The sequence below is a fragment of the Pelophylax lessonae genome (assembly GCF_965119305.1).
Source record: "Pelophylax lessonae genome assembly, chromosome: 6".
Lineage (NCBI taxonomy): Eukaryota > Metazoa > Chordata > Amphibia > Anura > Ranidae > Pelophylax > Pelophylax lessonae.
Window position 1 is genome coordinate 278,874,790 of NC_138773.1, and position 16,545 is coordinate 278,891,334.

General features: G+C 45.5%; 1 protein-coding gene across 1 annotated transcript in view; it reads left to right on the forward strand.

The window, feature by feature from the left end:
* The window catches only part of STAM2 (signal transducing adaptor molecule 2), an 88,604-nt gene that overhangs the window by 45,677 nt on the left and 26,382 nt on the right, over window positions 1-16,545 (forward strand). The window contains exons 9-10 of the mRNA XM_082261116.1: window positions 8,694-8,773; window positions 16,220-16,307. Coding sequence (XP_082117242.1) covers window positions 8,694-8,773; window positions 16,220-16,307 — 168 coding nt within the window. The remainder of the gene's footprint in view (window positions 1-8,693; window positions 8,774-16,219; window positions 16,308-16,545) is intronic.

Below are 16,545 nucleotides of genomic sequence, written 5' to 3' on the forward strand. Positions count from 1 at the left end.
TTTTACACTTTTGGGGTTACCAGTGACATTACTACAATAATCAGTGCTATACATATGCACTGTTACTGTAAAATGACACTGGCAGTGAAGGGGTTAACTTTTTTTGAGAAGGAGGGGTGAAGTGTGTCCCTAGGGGCGTGATTCTAACTGTGATTGGCTGTGGCTTGAGGTGTAAGAACAGTGATCAACGGTCCTACATAGTAGAACCGTATGATCACTATTCTTACACAAGGGAGAATGACAGGCGGCTTGTTTACATTAGCTGCCTGCCTTTCTCCCGGTGTAACGGACAATCGCGAGTGCCCGGCGGACATGGGGTCCGCCGGGCACACGCGCGGGGTGGGGGGGGTTTGGGGTCCGTGACCGAGCGGGAGCGCGCATCCGGCGGCGCGCACTCGCTCCCCAGAGCCTCACAGGCTAGTGACGTACCGATAAGTCACTTTGCCTGTGAGGGGCTGACCGCCGCAGTATATGTACTTGCGGCGGTCGGCAAGTGGTTAATTAGGTTGTGGGAGACTAAGTGTGAGGAACACATGGACAGTACAGTTCTAGTGGTGGCTTACCAGTTGAAGAAAACGCAAAGGGAAAGGCTTTCTAATGTATCCGGCCACTTCCTACTCAAATAAATGATTAGGGTTGGCATTTTTGATGAGGAAACTGGCCAAAAAAGTCACTCTGCAGCCTAGTGTCATACATTTATCCACAGTGCCCCTGGTATCCAGATATATAATGACCTTTGCCCAGGCTGTAGACCACATGAGCAAGCTCAGGAACAGCAGTGTTTTATTCTGAGCAAGAAAGACCTACTTTTTTTATGTGTTTGTGATTGACCCGTGCCTTCCTAATTCCTGTAAAATGTACATTTTACCAATGACTTTACATAACCATCCAGCAGGTGGCGATCTATGCTCAATCTCAAATGTTTTGGAGGATGATACTCTGCATTAAAATAGAAGCCTGTTTACAGACCTCAGAAGCACCAGCTCAAATCTTACAACTGAATGATTCTGAGGAGCAATTCACCCACCCTCCTTCCCCTCACTGCCTGTTCTGTTTAGCAGGGGCCATATCAAGATTTTAATTAGAGAGAATCTGAAAGAAATTTTCTTAAATAATGCATAGTGTCCTGTGATACCACTTCTGTGGCTGAAACCTGTTTTTAAATGTTTATCTAAATCCTATAAACAAAAGAAAGTACTTGACACAAACCATTAGGCCTCTTCCACCCAGATGCAAAGACCTGTACATCTTTGAAGAGGTGTTTTTGTGCCTAGTCTGCCATACAACCATGTCTGGAAACTTGTTAAAAATCAACGAGAGTCTCACAGGCGCAGCAGCTGTATGCATGCACATCCGAGGGTGTACTTGCAAACACTTAGGCGAATGTGAACACAGATTGTGTCCAGGGTCGTTCATCCAGACGACATCATTGAGGTCGAAACACGTAGGGTGGAGTCACGGCAGGTGATGTCGTCGCGCACCAGACCCAGCAACCATCTTGTTGGTTGGAAACTTTCCTATGCGATATTTTGTGGTTTTAAATGTGAGTGCATCATTTTTACTTGAAATAAAAATGAAAAAGAAAATGTACTGCACTACGAGATGCCTTTTTTACTTTTCTTGTTGGCTATTACTTATTGGGAGTCCTGATGGTCATAAGGATAGGAACGTCTACCGTATTTGTCTATCCAAAGGTGATCTTGAGAGGTCTTCCATTTCTGAAGTGAGATGTCAGATTGAGCTTTCTGACTGAAAGGTCAAGATCAATTCGTAAGAGGCTGTCCATGTGGCTAGATGGTGAAGGTCTCTGTCAGATTCCTTTTGTGAGCACTGTTTACAATCCATTCAAGGACTTTATGGACTTATCTGAATAATCTTGATTGTTTTGCACTTCTTTTGTTTATCTTTTATTGGATTTTGTCTGTCTGTAACATTAGCGCTGCACTTTCTTTTATCCAATGCTCAGATAAGTGTAGAGGTCCATATAGCCTCTGTGCCTGTCAGACTCCCATTGATTGATTTTTTTTACAGACTTCCCATTATTGCTGTATGCTGCTCTAGGCTCATTAAAAACCTCTATAGATATACGGGTCTGTGTGCCTGCATGAAAAGCATGAACTGTGGCAGCAGGTACTGGCCAGAGTGGGGGGGGGGGGGCATTGCAGTTTTAACCCCATAAGCCCCCGAAGATTTTACCCCCTTCCTGACAAGGGTTTTTTTTGCGATTCGGCACTGCGTGACTTTAACGGACAATTGCGCGGTCGTGCGATGCCGTACCTAAACGAATTTGACATCCTTTTTTTCCCACAAACAGAGCTTTCTTTTGGTGGTATTTGATCACCTGTGCGATTTTTTGATTATGCGCTATAAACAAAAAAAGAGCGTCAATTTTGCAAAAATAACAATATTTTTCACATTTTTTTTTATATGAAATTCCTCCCAAAAAAAATTAAAAAATCAAACTTTAACATTTAAGGCCAATTTGTTTTATGCTACATATGTTTGGTAAAAAAAATAGCAAAAAGCGTATTTTGATTGGTTTGCGCAAAAGTTATCGCGTTTCCTAACAAAGGGAAAGATTTTTTGTCATTTTTGTTGTTGTTTTTTTTTTAACGCGTAATGGCGGCGATCTGTGATTTTATTTTTTTGCGGTACTGCGACATTGCGGCAGACAGATCAGACCCTTGACTGACATTTTTGACACTTTTGGGGTTACCAGTGACATTACTACAGTAATCAGTGCTATATATATATATGCACTGTTACTGTAAAAATACACTGGTAGTGAAGGGGTTAACTTTATTTGAGAGGGAGGGGCTGTGTGTGTCCCTAGGGGCGTGATTCTAACTGTGATTGGCTGTGGCTTGAGCTGTAGGAACAATGATCAACGGTCCTACATAGTAGAACCGTATGATCAGTGTTTCTACACAGGGGAGAATGACAGGCGGCTTGTTTACACTAGCCGCCTGACTTTCTCCCTCTCCCCCGACGATCGCAGAGTGACTGGCGGACATCGGGTCCGCCGGTCACGCGCGCAGGGGGGGTCCGTGACTGCGCCTCCGGCGGCGCGCACTCGCTCCCCAGAGCCTCACAGGCTAGTGACGTTTTATATACGTCACTTTGCCTGTAAGGGGCTGACCACCGCAGTATATCAACTTGCGGCGGTCGGCAAGTGGTTAAAGGATTGACATTATTATGAAGGTGTGGGTTGATTTTTGCTTTTTTTTTTTCTGTCTGGCCAATAGTGATTTCAGGCTCCTTTTAAACACAATCACAGATGATCTATGTGACTGGCTACTAGAGTGTAGAGTACGGCATGCCAAAAATTATGCGATTTTTATTTCCTACAGCCACAGGTTGCCATCCCACAGGTTGTCAGGAGAACACAGTGATTATTGCTAGTGGCTATAATCACATCCTAAAAATCCGACATGCTGCTTTTACCCAAGTCAATCGGTGGATTGACAGACACAGCACCCACCTCTCTATGGAGGTTTGATACTTCTAATACTGCTTGCTACTAAACTGATTTCCTAGAGCACAGAAGGGGGTTATATACTAGCTAAGGACGGCCCATGGGCATAACCAGGTTTTTTTTTTTGGTCTGCCTAGTCCTACTTCTGGAGGAAGCAATGTAACCCAGTAGTTAGGATCTATAGTGCGCTGTGTCCGTCAATGAACTCAGAGAAATGGATTTTACAATAAGTACTAAAATCCCATTTTGTTGTAAAATTCCACCAGTAGTCTTTAAAGACACCAGAGTGAAAAGCTGGGGTTTTGGTCAACTTGATAGGTTTTAGACATAAAAACAGTATGTTTTAGCCTGCATTTGCTTTTTTTTTATAAATTTGTTTATTGAAGAAACCAAGAAGGCATATCACAATTCAAACAGAGAAATGCAATGAATGACATCAGAAAAGAGTGAAAAACATATGCAACATTGCCATAAAAAAATTCAAAAATATGCAAGTCTACATGCCGACTAGAGACTGGGATGACAATATGGATATCATAATGTACCGTCCTAGAGAGAGGTACTCCTCTGAGATCGCGCCATGGAGAGATACAGTGCAAAGTAAAGGATAATGGGTTATTGACCGCGATAATGCGTTCCCCGGCACCCTCCGGCATCTATCACCCGGCCGGTAGCAGATGCGCAGGGGAAGGCACCCAGACAGTCTTTGGGGATCCCAGCGGACTCAGGGGGGAACAGTGCATGTAATCCTGTCGGGATAGGCAACAGGCAAGGACGTGTAGAAACATGCCTAGAGAGAAGGAGTAGAAAGTATGTAGATAAGTGAAAAGGGAGATCCAATCCGCGACATCCAAGGACAAAGCCGATTGGAGGCAAGAGAGACAAAGAGAGCAAAGTAGGACATCAGAAAGGAAGGGAAAAAACGGCTGCATTTGCTTTTATTACATTACCAGAAAAAAAGCCATTGCTATTTTTTTTGATGTCAGGAGCAGCTTTGGTCCATTTTACAGCATTCTTTTCTTGCATTGTATATGACTGCAGTGCTTCCTCTTCTCTCTTCTTCCTGAGGAGTAATTGTTAATTGATGAGTTGGTAATAAGCTGTCTCCTGAAAATGAGATGTAGAGCTCTGCTAAAGATTTGAGTCTTTGCTGGAGAAGCCACTGCTGCATTCATTTCAAATACTGTACACCGTACATGTCTCTCCTCTTCCTCCCAGATGTAGCTAAAAGAAGAAAGCAAATGGTGCTTAATCTTTGCTTCTGCTCTATAGCTGATATCTATTTTCAGTTGTGCTTTAAATCCTAGATGTGCCCTCTCTTCCTAATGCCTAGTACACAAGATGAGAATATCTGCCAAAAAAAAACACATTCTGCGCTATCATCCGATAATCTATTCATTAGTACACAGCTTACTAGAATCAATTACAACAGTTTATTTGAAAATATCCGAAGGGACAAGTACAAACATTTGTAAGATAACAGAATGAATGATTTTCGTGTAATTAGTATAATATTTTCACAAAGAAATTCGGGTGACCAAGACCACGCATGCTTGGAAACAAAAGAATACATTACATCCCTTCCGAAGTTGTATTCTGTCTTACAAAATTTTTTGTAACTTTAGCAACCTTTTCATTTTCTATATAAGACTAGCATAAAAAAAAAAAAAACTGATGATCATTCTTATCAATGATAAGAATCATTGGTATCATTGGTAAAAAGGAAATAAAAAGAAATCAATTGGTCATATGTGGGGGATGAGCTGATGGAGAAAATAAAAGTACAGATGTTAGGTGGAGGCAGCATAGGCTTTTCTGAAGACCATTTTCAGGGATCGCCTAAAAGTAAACAGGGTAGGAGATAGTTGGACAGATTGGGGTAGGGAGTTCCAGGGTTAGGAGAGGCTCAAGAAAACTCCTGGAGGCGAGAATGAAAGGAGGTGACAAGGGAACTAGAGAGCGGGAGGAATGAAGAGAACAATCTAGTTAGTATTTTGAGACTAGCCTAGTGATGTAGCTGGGGGTAGAGTTATGGATGGCTTTGTAAGTTATTGTTAGTATTTTGAATTCATTGAGTGAGTGGCAGCCAATGGAGGGATTGGCAGAGAGGAGTAGCAGACGCTGAGCAGATTGTAATTGGAAGAGTCTGGCGCGCAGCATTCATGGTAAACTGAAGGGGGGATAGCCTATGTAAAGATAATTCAGTGAGGTGGGGGTTGCAGTAGTTGAGGTGAGAGATAACATTGGAGTGAATTATGAGCTTTGTAGGGTCATTGGTTAGGAAGGGGTGTATTTTGGGGAGGTTGAGGTGGCAAGCTTTGGAAAGTGGTTGGATGTGGGGCTGGATAGATCAGAGTCCAGGATTACACCTAGAACCTTGGCATGTGAGGACGGGTTGATGGATGTGCCATTGATCTTGACAGAAATCAGGGGAAGGGTCACGTGGGGGAGGAAATATGCATTCATTTAAAACATTTAACTATTTGCTCTCTTTTACGCCCTGCAAATTTTATGCTCCCAACTTTGTGGGAACCGTTTTAGGGATGGCCCCCTCCTGTTCCAACATGACTGCACACCAGTGCACAAAGCAAGGTCCAAAAAGACATGGATGAGCGAGTTTGGGGTTGAGGAACTTGACTGGCCTGGACAGAGTCCTGACCGATAGAACACCTTTGGGATGAATTAGAGCGGAGACTGTGAGCCAGACCTTCTTTCCAAAATCAGTGCCTGACCTCCCAAATGCGCTTCTGGAAGAAAGGTTTAACATTCCTATAGACACACTCCTAAACCTTGTGGATTCCCTGGAGAGTTTAAGTTGTTATAGCTGCAAAGGGTGGGCCAACTCAATATTGAACCCTACGAAATAAGACTGGGATACCATTAAAGTTCACTTGCGTGTAAAGACAGGCATCCCAATTCTTTTGACAGTATATAGTGTATCAAGACAAAAAAATACAAAAGAAAAAAACTAGCAGGTGCGCTGATAACCTGTTAAGTATAGCCCTCTTGCTTGCTATTGGTGATAATTAGACAAGTCAAAGGGTGCTGCTGCTCTCTATGGATCATCTGGGTGGCAGGAACACATCTAGACAAAAACACAAAAGAGAGTGCAAAGCCGCCCTAGTGTAACTTGGCTTTATTATGGTAAAGTTAAAAACACTACAATGGACAAACTCGCATTGTGTGACGATGGATACAGCAGGAGGATTCCACTGTGGCTGCAGTCCTAAAGCCACCTCAAGATCCCGACAGAAGAGGGGAGAGCTGTGGAAGTTCAACCTAGCTGTCCGGGTCCTGGCAGCACATCCGAGGCTATCCACCACCACGCTCGACGTACAGATCCTAATGCGCATGCCCCCATTCCAGCTGGCGCTGCGCTACAAGGACACACAAACACGAGCCGAATACACCTGGGAAGCGAGTGTGAACGTCATACAGTTGCCATGACCATGTGTTTCGGGAGGCGTGGCTTCCTTCCTCAGGATACCTCCACACATTTCCAGGAAAATCGTTTCATTATTGAACAGTGATTCTTTGCAATTTAGTTTTCTCTCATTTCGTTGAATCTTCCATCACCATTGGCAAACAAATTGTCTTGTTTAGGGCTGGTGCAAGGATTTTTGACACCCTAGACGAAACCTCATTCCGCCGCCCCCTTGGCTTTGTCCCTGATTCCACCCCTTTTGCCCTGCCCATGAGTGCAGTATGCTAAATGTGAAAGGATTCAGGTGTGCATTTGGTACATGGTACTAGGTTCAGGGGTGGATTTCATACAGAGTGCAAGGCTTATAAATGTGTTGTACAGGGTACAAGGTTCAGGAGTGCGTTTCGTACTGGGTGCAAGGTTCAGGAGTGCGTTTCGTACTGGGTGCAAGGTTCAGGAGTGCGTTTTTTGTACAGGGTGCAAGGTTCAGGAGTGCGTTTCGTACAGGGTGCAAGGTTCAGGAGTGCGTTTCGTAATGGGTGCAAGGTTCAGGAGTGCGTTTCGTACAAGGGTGCAAGGTTCAGGAATTTGTTAAACTGCAAAGACCTCAATTAAATATAGCACACTTAAATCTTGATTAGCAGCATAAAGGAGCCGAGGGAAGAATGGCGGCATCAGATTGATCATGGATAATAAAATGAGAGTAGCCTATAGCAGGACATGCAGCAGTGTAAACCTCTATCCAGCACAGCCAGAGATTGGTGGGCAAGCCAGCGGGACATGCAGCGGCAATGAGAGTGAGTGTGAGTCCGTGAATGGAGCTGTCAAATCGAAGCTCTGATGTCGGGAAGGGCGGGTCTGATATTCTGAGCTCCGCCCCTTTGTCCCCAACATGTCCCCTACATGGACAAAACAGCTGGCGTTTATACATTGGTGGGCGGGGAAGAAGGTGGCAGGGGGTGGAATCAACTACTGCATGTGCACCCACATCTGTGTATAATCAACCTGAATTATGCACAGCTGTAGGTGCACATGCAGTAGTTGGTCCCGCCCCCTGCCACCACCTTGTCCGCCCACCGAAGTGTAAACGCTGGCTTTTTTGTCAATGCACGGAATAAAAGGGCAGAGCCCCCATATCAGAGCTTCGATTTGACAGCTCCACTTGCTCTCATTGTGGTTGTACGCCTGCCGGCTTGGGATTGTTGGGACTCAAGGTATGCTGCTCCAAAAGTGATAGACGCTGGGAGGGGGAGGCAGTGAGGGAGGGAGGGCGCCACCCCCCACTGATCTGCGCTGTAGGTTGGCGCCTACCTTGCCTATAGGTAGCACCGACCCTGGTCTTGTTTATGGCTGGTTATAGGACGGTTTCTGACCAGATCATCATAATGACTGGTTCACTCTTCTTGTTTTTAGCGATACACTTTTTTTTTTTCTGCAAGGGATCATCATATACCATAGACACATTTATTGTGACCATTCAAATGGAACCTTAACAAATGTAGTTTGTTGCACTGTGGACCATAAAATATTTTCATTCTGTAACAGGAAATGCTTAACAGAATTTCATAGCAGAATCGCCAGGTGTAATTTTTGTGAAAGCTTCAGATTTAACATTAAAGTGGGGTACACACTATAAGAAAATCGGGTGAACGATTGTTATTTTTTTTTAAAAGTGAACTTTTAGTGATTGTATTTTATTTGGTCTATGAACGTTCGGTAAAATAAAAATGAAACTTTGCCCTTTTTGTGAGTACAACCTATAAATTTGGCCTGAGATTTTTTTTTTTTTTGCAGTTGCTGAAAATCCTGCTCCTTATGATGAACCTCCAGAAACTGTGACAAAGTCAGAACCCGAACCAGTGTACATAGATGAAGTAAGTTAACATTTTTCTCAGTTTTACAGGTGAACGCAAGGCAAATAGCTAAGCGCACACACTGGAACGGTTTTAACGGTCATCGGAATCGTAACTCTCACAGGCTGATTTTTTTGGTCCAGACCCATGGCTAGGAAGCACATCCAGATCCTTGACATTGTAGCTCTGGCACAACTCGGTCAAAAACATGCCTTCAGCCTTTTGATTAGATAGTGTAGCATCTGCAGTACGGTACAGAGTCATCCCTCTGCTCACTTTTTAATTCATTTTTAGTTTTGTCCGCTGGATTTCTGCTTTGGTAGAAATCTTCCTTGCCATTGATGTTACTGCCTTCTTTCCTGAAATAAAGAAATTTGGTATTTATAATGTTAAAGGGTAACTCTGCTTTTCTTGGGGGAAAAAAATTTAGCAAGTAAAAAAAAATTGTGACAAAAGTCATATTGTAATTTGAAAAAAACCTTTCCCTTTTTAGTCGACAGCACTGTAAAGTTTTGTAAAATGCAATATGGCTATCTAGAGGCATCATGTACACAGATGTGTACAGAATGCCCCCCAGATATGTCATTTCCTGCTTGTGTGATTGGCGCACTAATTTTCCCAGAAGTCTGCACTAAGATAAAAACCAGAAATTTGGCATCCCCTGCAACAAAAATATTTTCCAAAGGGAAATGGCGTTCTAAAGTGATGCAGACCCTGCAAATTTCCTCATTAGAGCCCTGCAGGTGCAGCAACTGGTTGATAATTATAAAGTCATTCCCATACACATTCACTCTGCGCAGACACGAAAAATCAGCTATTTCTTCAGGATAACAAAAGGTAGGAATCTGCAACAATGTTTGGGTGATCTATGTATATTGCAAGGATTGTAACAGAGGGTTTTTTTTTTTCTCAACAAAAGTGGTTACTTAAGTTTTATCCAGCATACCTCTAAGGCTACCCTGTTGAAAGACTTATGAACTTGTTAAAGGATAAATTCACCTTTGGAACATGGTCCATGTTCTACCCGTTTTTAGGGTGGAACATGTAACCTGTTCCAGCATCTGCACCTTCTCCCCCATGTCAGTTTTCCATGAATGAATAGACTACAATACAAGTACTTTCTTGTGAGCGCTCTCATAGTTAATTGATCTTCCTGTTCTCAGGTAACTGCCTGCCCATATCAGAATTACGGGTAGACTGCTATCCTGAGAGTTTGCAGGAGCTGAACATTGCACCCTTCAATATGCTGATTGCAGGTCCAATGATCTGCAGGCTCCTTAGAAAAAAAATTACAAATGCGTATTATTTTTTTGCCTGCAAAAAAAATGTGCACTTTTCTCTTTTGTTCATTAACGGACACAGCTCCTGATCTTCTTAACTATTGGGGTTATACTGCCCACTACAAGAGTAGGACACTAGGCAGAAAAAAAGTCTGGCTACGCCTATGGACAGTCCCAGGGAGTATACTCCCTCTCCCTGCTATAGGTACTACGTTTTTTTTCTGCCTAGTCAGGAGTAAGGACCTAGTTCCTTGCTTGTATCTCTGATCCTTACATTTTTTTCTTTTTGTATAGAATTTTTTTTTCCTCCTGGATTTTTTTCCTGTGAGATCTATAATCAACTGCCAGACTGGGCGATGGGCTGGATAATCTAGATGCAGTGGTTAACCCCATGGCCAGCGAGCTGGTGCGCAGACCTCAGCTCCAAGCTAGGTCGGCCTACTGGACAGGGGCTGGCCTGCGACTCAAACGCCTTGCTAGGTCGCATACGACTGGGTCTGGGGCCGAGTCGCAGCGTTCCTCCTGGCCGACAGCCCCCCATTTCGATGGAGAGGAGGCTCTGTCTGGAACAGTGCTCGCCTGGTTCCTGGTATGGTAACTGTCCACCCTCTCCCCCTGGAGGGTTTTGGGATGGACATAGGACGGTCGGACCCCTGGGTTCCCCTCCTTCCTGTTAGGCCTCTCCTGTGGGCCATCTCACCCCCCTCTTTACTGACGCTAGGGCTGTGGGGTGGCCTGGTCCACCGCCTAGGGTGAGGGGCAGGGTGCTGTGCTTGTGATGGGGGCGGGTGGGTGATCGGCTGTGGGGAGGGGGGGGGGGGGGGCGCTGTACATGGTGGAGCTTCCTGCCTGTGCTATTTTCTGAGGCCTAGGGATCCCTCCTGGGTCCCTGGGAGCCTCATGGTGCCATGCAGGAGCGCCATTTTTTTGTAGCCTGTGTACCTAATGCACGGAAGCCATGTTTGTGTTGTCCAGCAGCCATTTTTCAGTGGTTTGCCATTGAAAATACCAGCGGCCATGACAGTGGAACTCCTCTGGGCTGCAATTTCAGCGGTGGGAGCCCTCCTCATCCAATGGTGCTGACTCCTGAGTCTTTTCATTTCCTGATCTCCATTCATGCGGTGTAGATTCTCCTGGTAGCTATGGTGCCTGGTTTCTGTGGAGTGGTAAGTCTGGTGGGGTCCTCTCCCTCTCTACCGAGTATCGATTGGTGCTCTGTGGCTGGCAACCGGGTGGGCTGCCAGAGTGATGGGGGTTGTCCCTAAGCAGTGTTTTACACTTTTTTGTTGGGTCCCCCTGGTGACTCGTAGAGTCTTTGGAGCACATCTCCCCATCTGATTCCCCTCTCTGAGGCTGCGGGGCCCTCCGGGTCCCATCCATCCATTGATGCACTGATGGCGGTCCTGGAGTCCCTGGTGTCCCGGGTGGAGGTGGCTTTTGGGCGACGGGCTGTCAAAAATCTGGGCGATACCCTTATGAGGAGTCCCTTCCTAAGAAGTGGACTGTTCCTCCAGTGGTGGACCCTTCAGTTTCCAGATTAAACAAGGCAATCATGATTCTGGTTGAAGAGAACCCAGCCTTAAAGCACCCGGTGGACAGGAGGGAGGAGGCTGTGGCCTGCAATATGTATACCCTGGCTGGTTTGGCACTGAGGCTGATATTCACCATTGCCCTGGTGCCGCAGACTCTGACCGAATGGGCTAGGCTTTTACACCATAACGTGGAGGGGGAGTAACTCCCCCCTGCCTTTTGCTGAGCTGGCGGACCAGCTGGTCCAGGGGCTGCAGTTTATCCGTGATGTCTCCTTTGGATGCAGCTCCCTTAGTGGCTCTGCTCTGGTTTAGCAGTGGTTCTTTGGCGTGTCTTTTGGCTCAAATGCTGGTCTGCAGACCAGACTTCTTAAAAGGCCTTGACTGATCTTCCCTTTTAAGATTGCCTGTTTTGGTGCTACCCTGGATGACATCGTTAAAGGTCTCAAAGGGGGGAAGAGTACCTTTCTTCAGCAGGCTACGAAGGGCAAGGACCCTTGTTGTAGATGTGGGCCCCCCTTCTCGGCTCATAAGCAGTTTTTTTTTTTTTTTTGTCCCTCAAGGTCAACTGACGAGGGATCAGAGCCCTTCGGGGGCCTCCTCTGGAGGATCCAAGCGAACTTGGTCTGGCAAGTCAAGTCTTCAGAACCGCAGACAAGGCCCTTTTAGCATGAAGGTGCGCCCTCACCCGTATCTTTGGTGGGGAGACGTCTTTGCTGGTTCCCGAACCCGTGGACTCACCTGGTACAAGTCAGTTGGGTCCACAAGGTCATCCAGTCCAGCTACAAGATCGAGTTTTGTTCTTACCCTCCGGTAGGGTTCTTCCTTCCAACTTGCAACTTTTCCCGGTCCGCTTACAGGCTCTTTTTGGGGTAGTGCAAGACCTTTTACTTTAAAGGGTGATGGTTCCGACTTTGGAACGTTTTCCAGGGTTTTAATCAAACCTGTTTACAGTCCCCAGGAAGGAAGGCAAGGTGCATCCAATTCTGGATCTCAAGGCGCTGAACTGCTTTGTGCGGGTGCAGAAGTTCAGAATTGAGTCTGTTTGCAAGGTGGTGACTTTCCAGCTTCAGGGGGATTTTTCTTGCCTCCATCGACATCCAGGATGCTTGCCATTACATTTCAATGTGTCGGTCTCCAGCGCTTTCTCCGCTTTGCCATGGGAGAGGAGCATTATCAGTTTGTAGCGTTACCTTTTTGGTCTCAATTCTGCTCCTCAGGACATTACGAAAGTGTTGGCCCCGGTGCTAGCATTTTTACGCCAATAGGGGATTGCGGTCCTGGGCTACTTGGATGACCTCCTTTTGGGAGCGGAATCTACTACTGCTCTGATGGAAAACGTGGAAATCGCCATATGAGCTTGAGGGTGTTTGGCTGGATTCTGAATAGAAGTCTGCTCTGGTTCCATCCACAAAGCTGGACTATCTGGGTCTGACTCTGGACTCGGCCTTAGCCAGAGTGCTGCTTCCTCTGGACAAACTCCAGAAACTGCAGGCAGTAATTTGTCTCCTGTTGTCCAGCAGATAGTAATCCCTCCGGACTTGCATGCGGGTGCTGGGCCTGATGGTGTCTACCTTTTTTGAGGCAGTTCCGTTTGCGCAGTTCAGTTTGCACTGTTCCATACGAGGTCTCTGCAAGGGAGATTCTGGCCCAATGGGACAAGAATCTGCAGTCTCTGGACAATCAGATCCGGCTGAGCCGGGGAATGATAGAGTCCCTGATATGGTGGCTTCGTTCGGCGCTTTGGCTGGGAAATTTCCTCCTCCCCTTGTATAGGACATTGGTCACCACGGATGCCTGCCTGTCCGGCTGGGAGATGTCCTCTGCAAAATTTATACTCGGGGGGGGGGGGGGGGGGGTCTGGACACTGGAAGAGTCCAGACTACCAATCAATGTCTTGATACTGCGAGCAATCAGCCTTTGCCTGGAACATTGGGATGGAATCGGGGATGTCCAGTGTGCAATCAATCGGACAGTGCCACGGCTGTGGCTTATGTCAATCACCAGGGGGGCACAAGAAGTGTCCCGGCGGCTCTGGAGGTAGCCGGCATTCTAAGGTGGGCAGAATGGTTAGTTCCAGCCCTCTCCGCCTTACACATTTCTGGGGTGGAAAACTGGCGGGCAGGTTACCTCAGTCGGCAGGCATTGGACCAAGGGGAGTGGTCCCTTCATCTGGAGGTGTTTCATCAGTTGTGTTTCTGGTAGTGTATCCCTGAGGTGGATCTGTTGGTATCCCAGCTTAACAGAAAGGTGCAGATGTTTGTGGCTCGGGCCAAAGGGATCCTCTGGCTGGTGGCCCTGTGGGGTTAGTATCCTCTTATTTCCGCCTTCCCTCAAGCTTCTGCCAAGACTTCTACGCAGGATCGAGGCAGAAGCGATTCTGGTCATCTTAGTGGCCCCAGACTGGCCTTGCGGGGCTTGGTACGCTGATCTGGTGTGGCTGGTCGTCTACGTTCTTGCAGGCTTCCTCGCAGGGAGAATCTGCTGTCCAAAGGACCAATTTTGCATCCTGCTTTACAGTCGCTGGCTTTAACAGCTTGGCTGTTGAAAGCCAGGTGCTGGTGGATAGAAGTTTGTGAGTCAGTGATTCCAACGCTGTTAAAAGCTAGGAAATCTACTTCAAGGAAGATTTACCATCGTACATGGAAGACGTACATTGCATGGTGTCTCTTGGGGTTCATCCTCGCTCTTTTTTCGGTGGCTCGGATCTTGACCTTCTTTTAATGGGGGTTGAGCAAAAACTGGCCTTGAGTACTAGCAAGGGTCTGGTGTCGGCCTTAGCAGTCTTCTTTCAGTGGCCCTTGGCCACTTACTACTTGGTGCGTATTTTTCTTTAGGGAGTTAGGCACTTGACCCCTCCAGTGTGGTCTCTGTTGCCTCCTTGGGACTGCAATTTGGTACCCTCAGTCCTCCAGAAACCTCCCTTTGAGAATCTACGGAAGATTCCCCTGCTTACGTTGTCCCAGAAGTTGGACTTTTTTTGGGGCTTAGTGCCTCCTGAGCCTTCTGTCATCAGGCGTCAGTGACACAGGTTTGCAAGGTAGCCACCTGGTCGTCGGTGCACACTTTCACAAAGTTCTATAAAGTGGATGCGTTGGCATTTGTGGATGCTTCCTTTGGCCGCAAGGTTTTGCAGGCTGCTGTTTTAGAGGATCTGGTCCTCTTTGAGGGTGTATTGTTTTTTTTCCAGGTGAGCGCCAGTTGTTTTGGTTGAGCTCCTGGTTGCTATAATTAGCCTTGGGAATTTATTTGTTGCTGTTCCCACCCCTCATGTTTACCACTGCTTTGGGACGTCCCAATGGTTAAGAAGATCAGGAGCTGTGTCCGTCAATGAACTAAAGAGAAAATTGTATTTTTGACTTACCGTAAAATCCATTTCTCTTATGTTCATTGACGGACACAGCACCCACCCCTCTCTGGAGTTGTAATTCTTCTGACACTGCTTGTAACAAAACTGAGTACCTATTTCAGAGGGTTTATACTCCCTGGGACTGCCCATAGATGTAGCCAGACTTTTTTTCTGCCTAGTGTCCTACTCCTGTAGGAGGCAGTATAACGCAATGGTTAAGAAGATCAGGAGCTGTGTCCGCCAATGAACATAAAAGAAATGGATTATACAGGAAGTCAAAAATCCCATTTGATTTTTTTTCAAAAGGTGAACTGAGCCTTTAAAAGGAAAACTATATGCTAATATTGTGAGCTCAATCGTTCTAGAATATACAATATGTGGCCAGAAGTTGAATACCTGACCACTACACTTGCTTATATGGCCAAAAGTATGTGGGCACCCCTTCACGTTGTGGAGTTAGTGTCTCCATTGAAAGGGATTGTTAAAAGTAGAACTTTACCCATAACCGCTTGATAAAAAGAATGATCTTTCATTACATTCTATATTATTTATTGTTCTACTGAAATGAGTGTATGCTGTAAATTGCCTCCGTCATTGCTCCTGTTTCTTCTTGCTGGAGGCTGCCATTTTGCTGAAGCCCAAAGCCCCTGAACAGCAGTAAATCATAAAGCGGAACTAAACCCATCTTTTTAATGGTTTCAAAAAAGTTACATTCCGGGATTGCTTACTGTTACATTTGCTTGTGTCCTCAAACAAACGTTCAAACCATCAAATGGCTGGTGTCATAACTGACCACATGTGCAACATCATGGCAGTTGCAGGTCAAACAGAAGCAGCTTACTTGTAAAATGATAAGAGGGTTTTATTCTGTTTTAAGGCTGTCAGTAGATTGGCCTCTACAAAATTGGAAGTGCCTAAAAATGCAGAGCAACGGAGCATGTGTGGAGCAGGGTGAGACAGTGTATTACTGGTTTTTAAACAGTTTAGACACTTATTTTAAATGTTTTACATAGCTATACCTGCAAAAGGGGCCAGCCTGAAGTGATCTAGCAGGACTTAATTTTTTGACTAAAGTTCCACTTTAAAGCTACAATATACAATGACATTACAGACAATTGTCTTGTATATTGTCTTCCAGCCTTGTAACAGTTTGGGGAAGGCCCTATTCTGTCCCAACATGATTGTGTCCTGTGTAAAGCCAGCTCCATAAAGACATTGTTTGATGAATTTGGCGTGGAGTAACTCCAGTGGCTTGCAAAGAACCCTGACCTCAACCCCACTGAATTTTTACCTTTCACATCTTCTCTAGAATAAAATGGACCAGGCATTGCACACACTTCAGAGCATCGATCCAACTGACCCCAAGCCAGATTCTGTCACTCTTCTCGATTTGGAAGGTAACAATATCTACATAAGTAGTGTAACATGAAATAAAAGTCACCAGTTTAGCTGTAATATGTGTGGCATTGCAATATTCTGCTTTTTATTTAATATATTTTCTTACAAAGGAAACTCTGGTCTTTTTTTATTTTTTTTTATTATTCTAATATATGATTCAGAAATTGATGAGAATACATTTAAGGACAACTTTACCTTTGGCAAAGTTCTCTTTTAATTCTTCCCACCCCTCTAAGG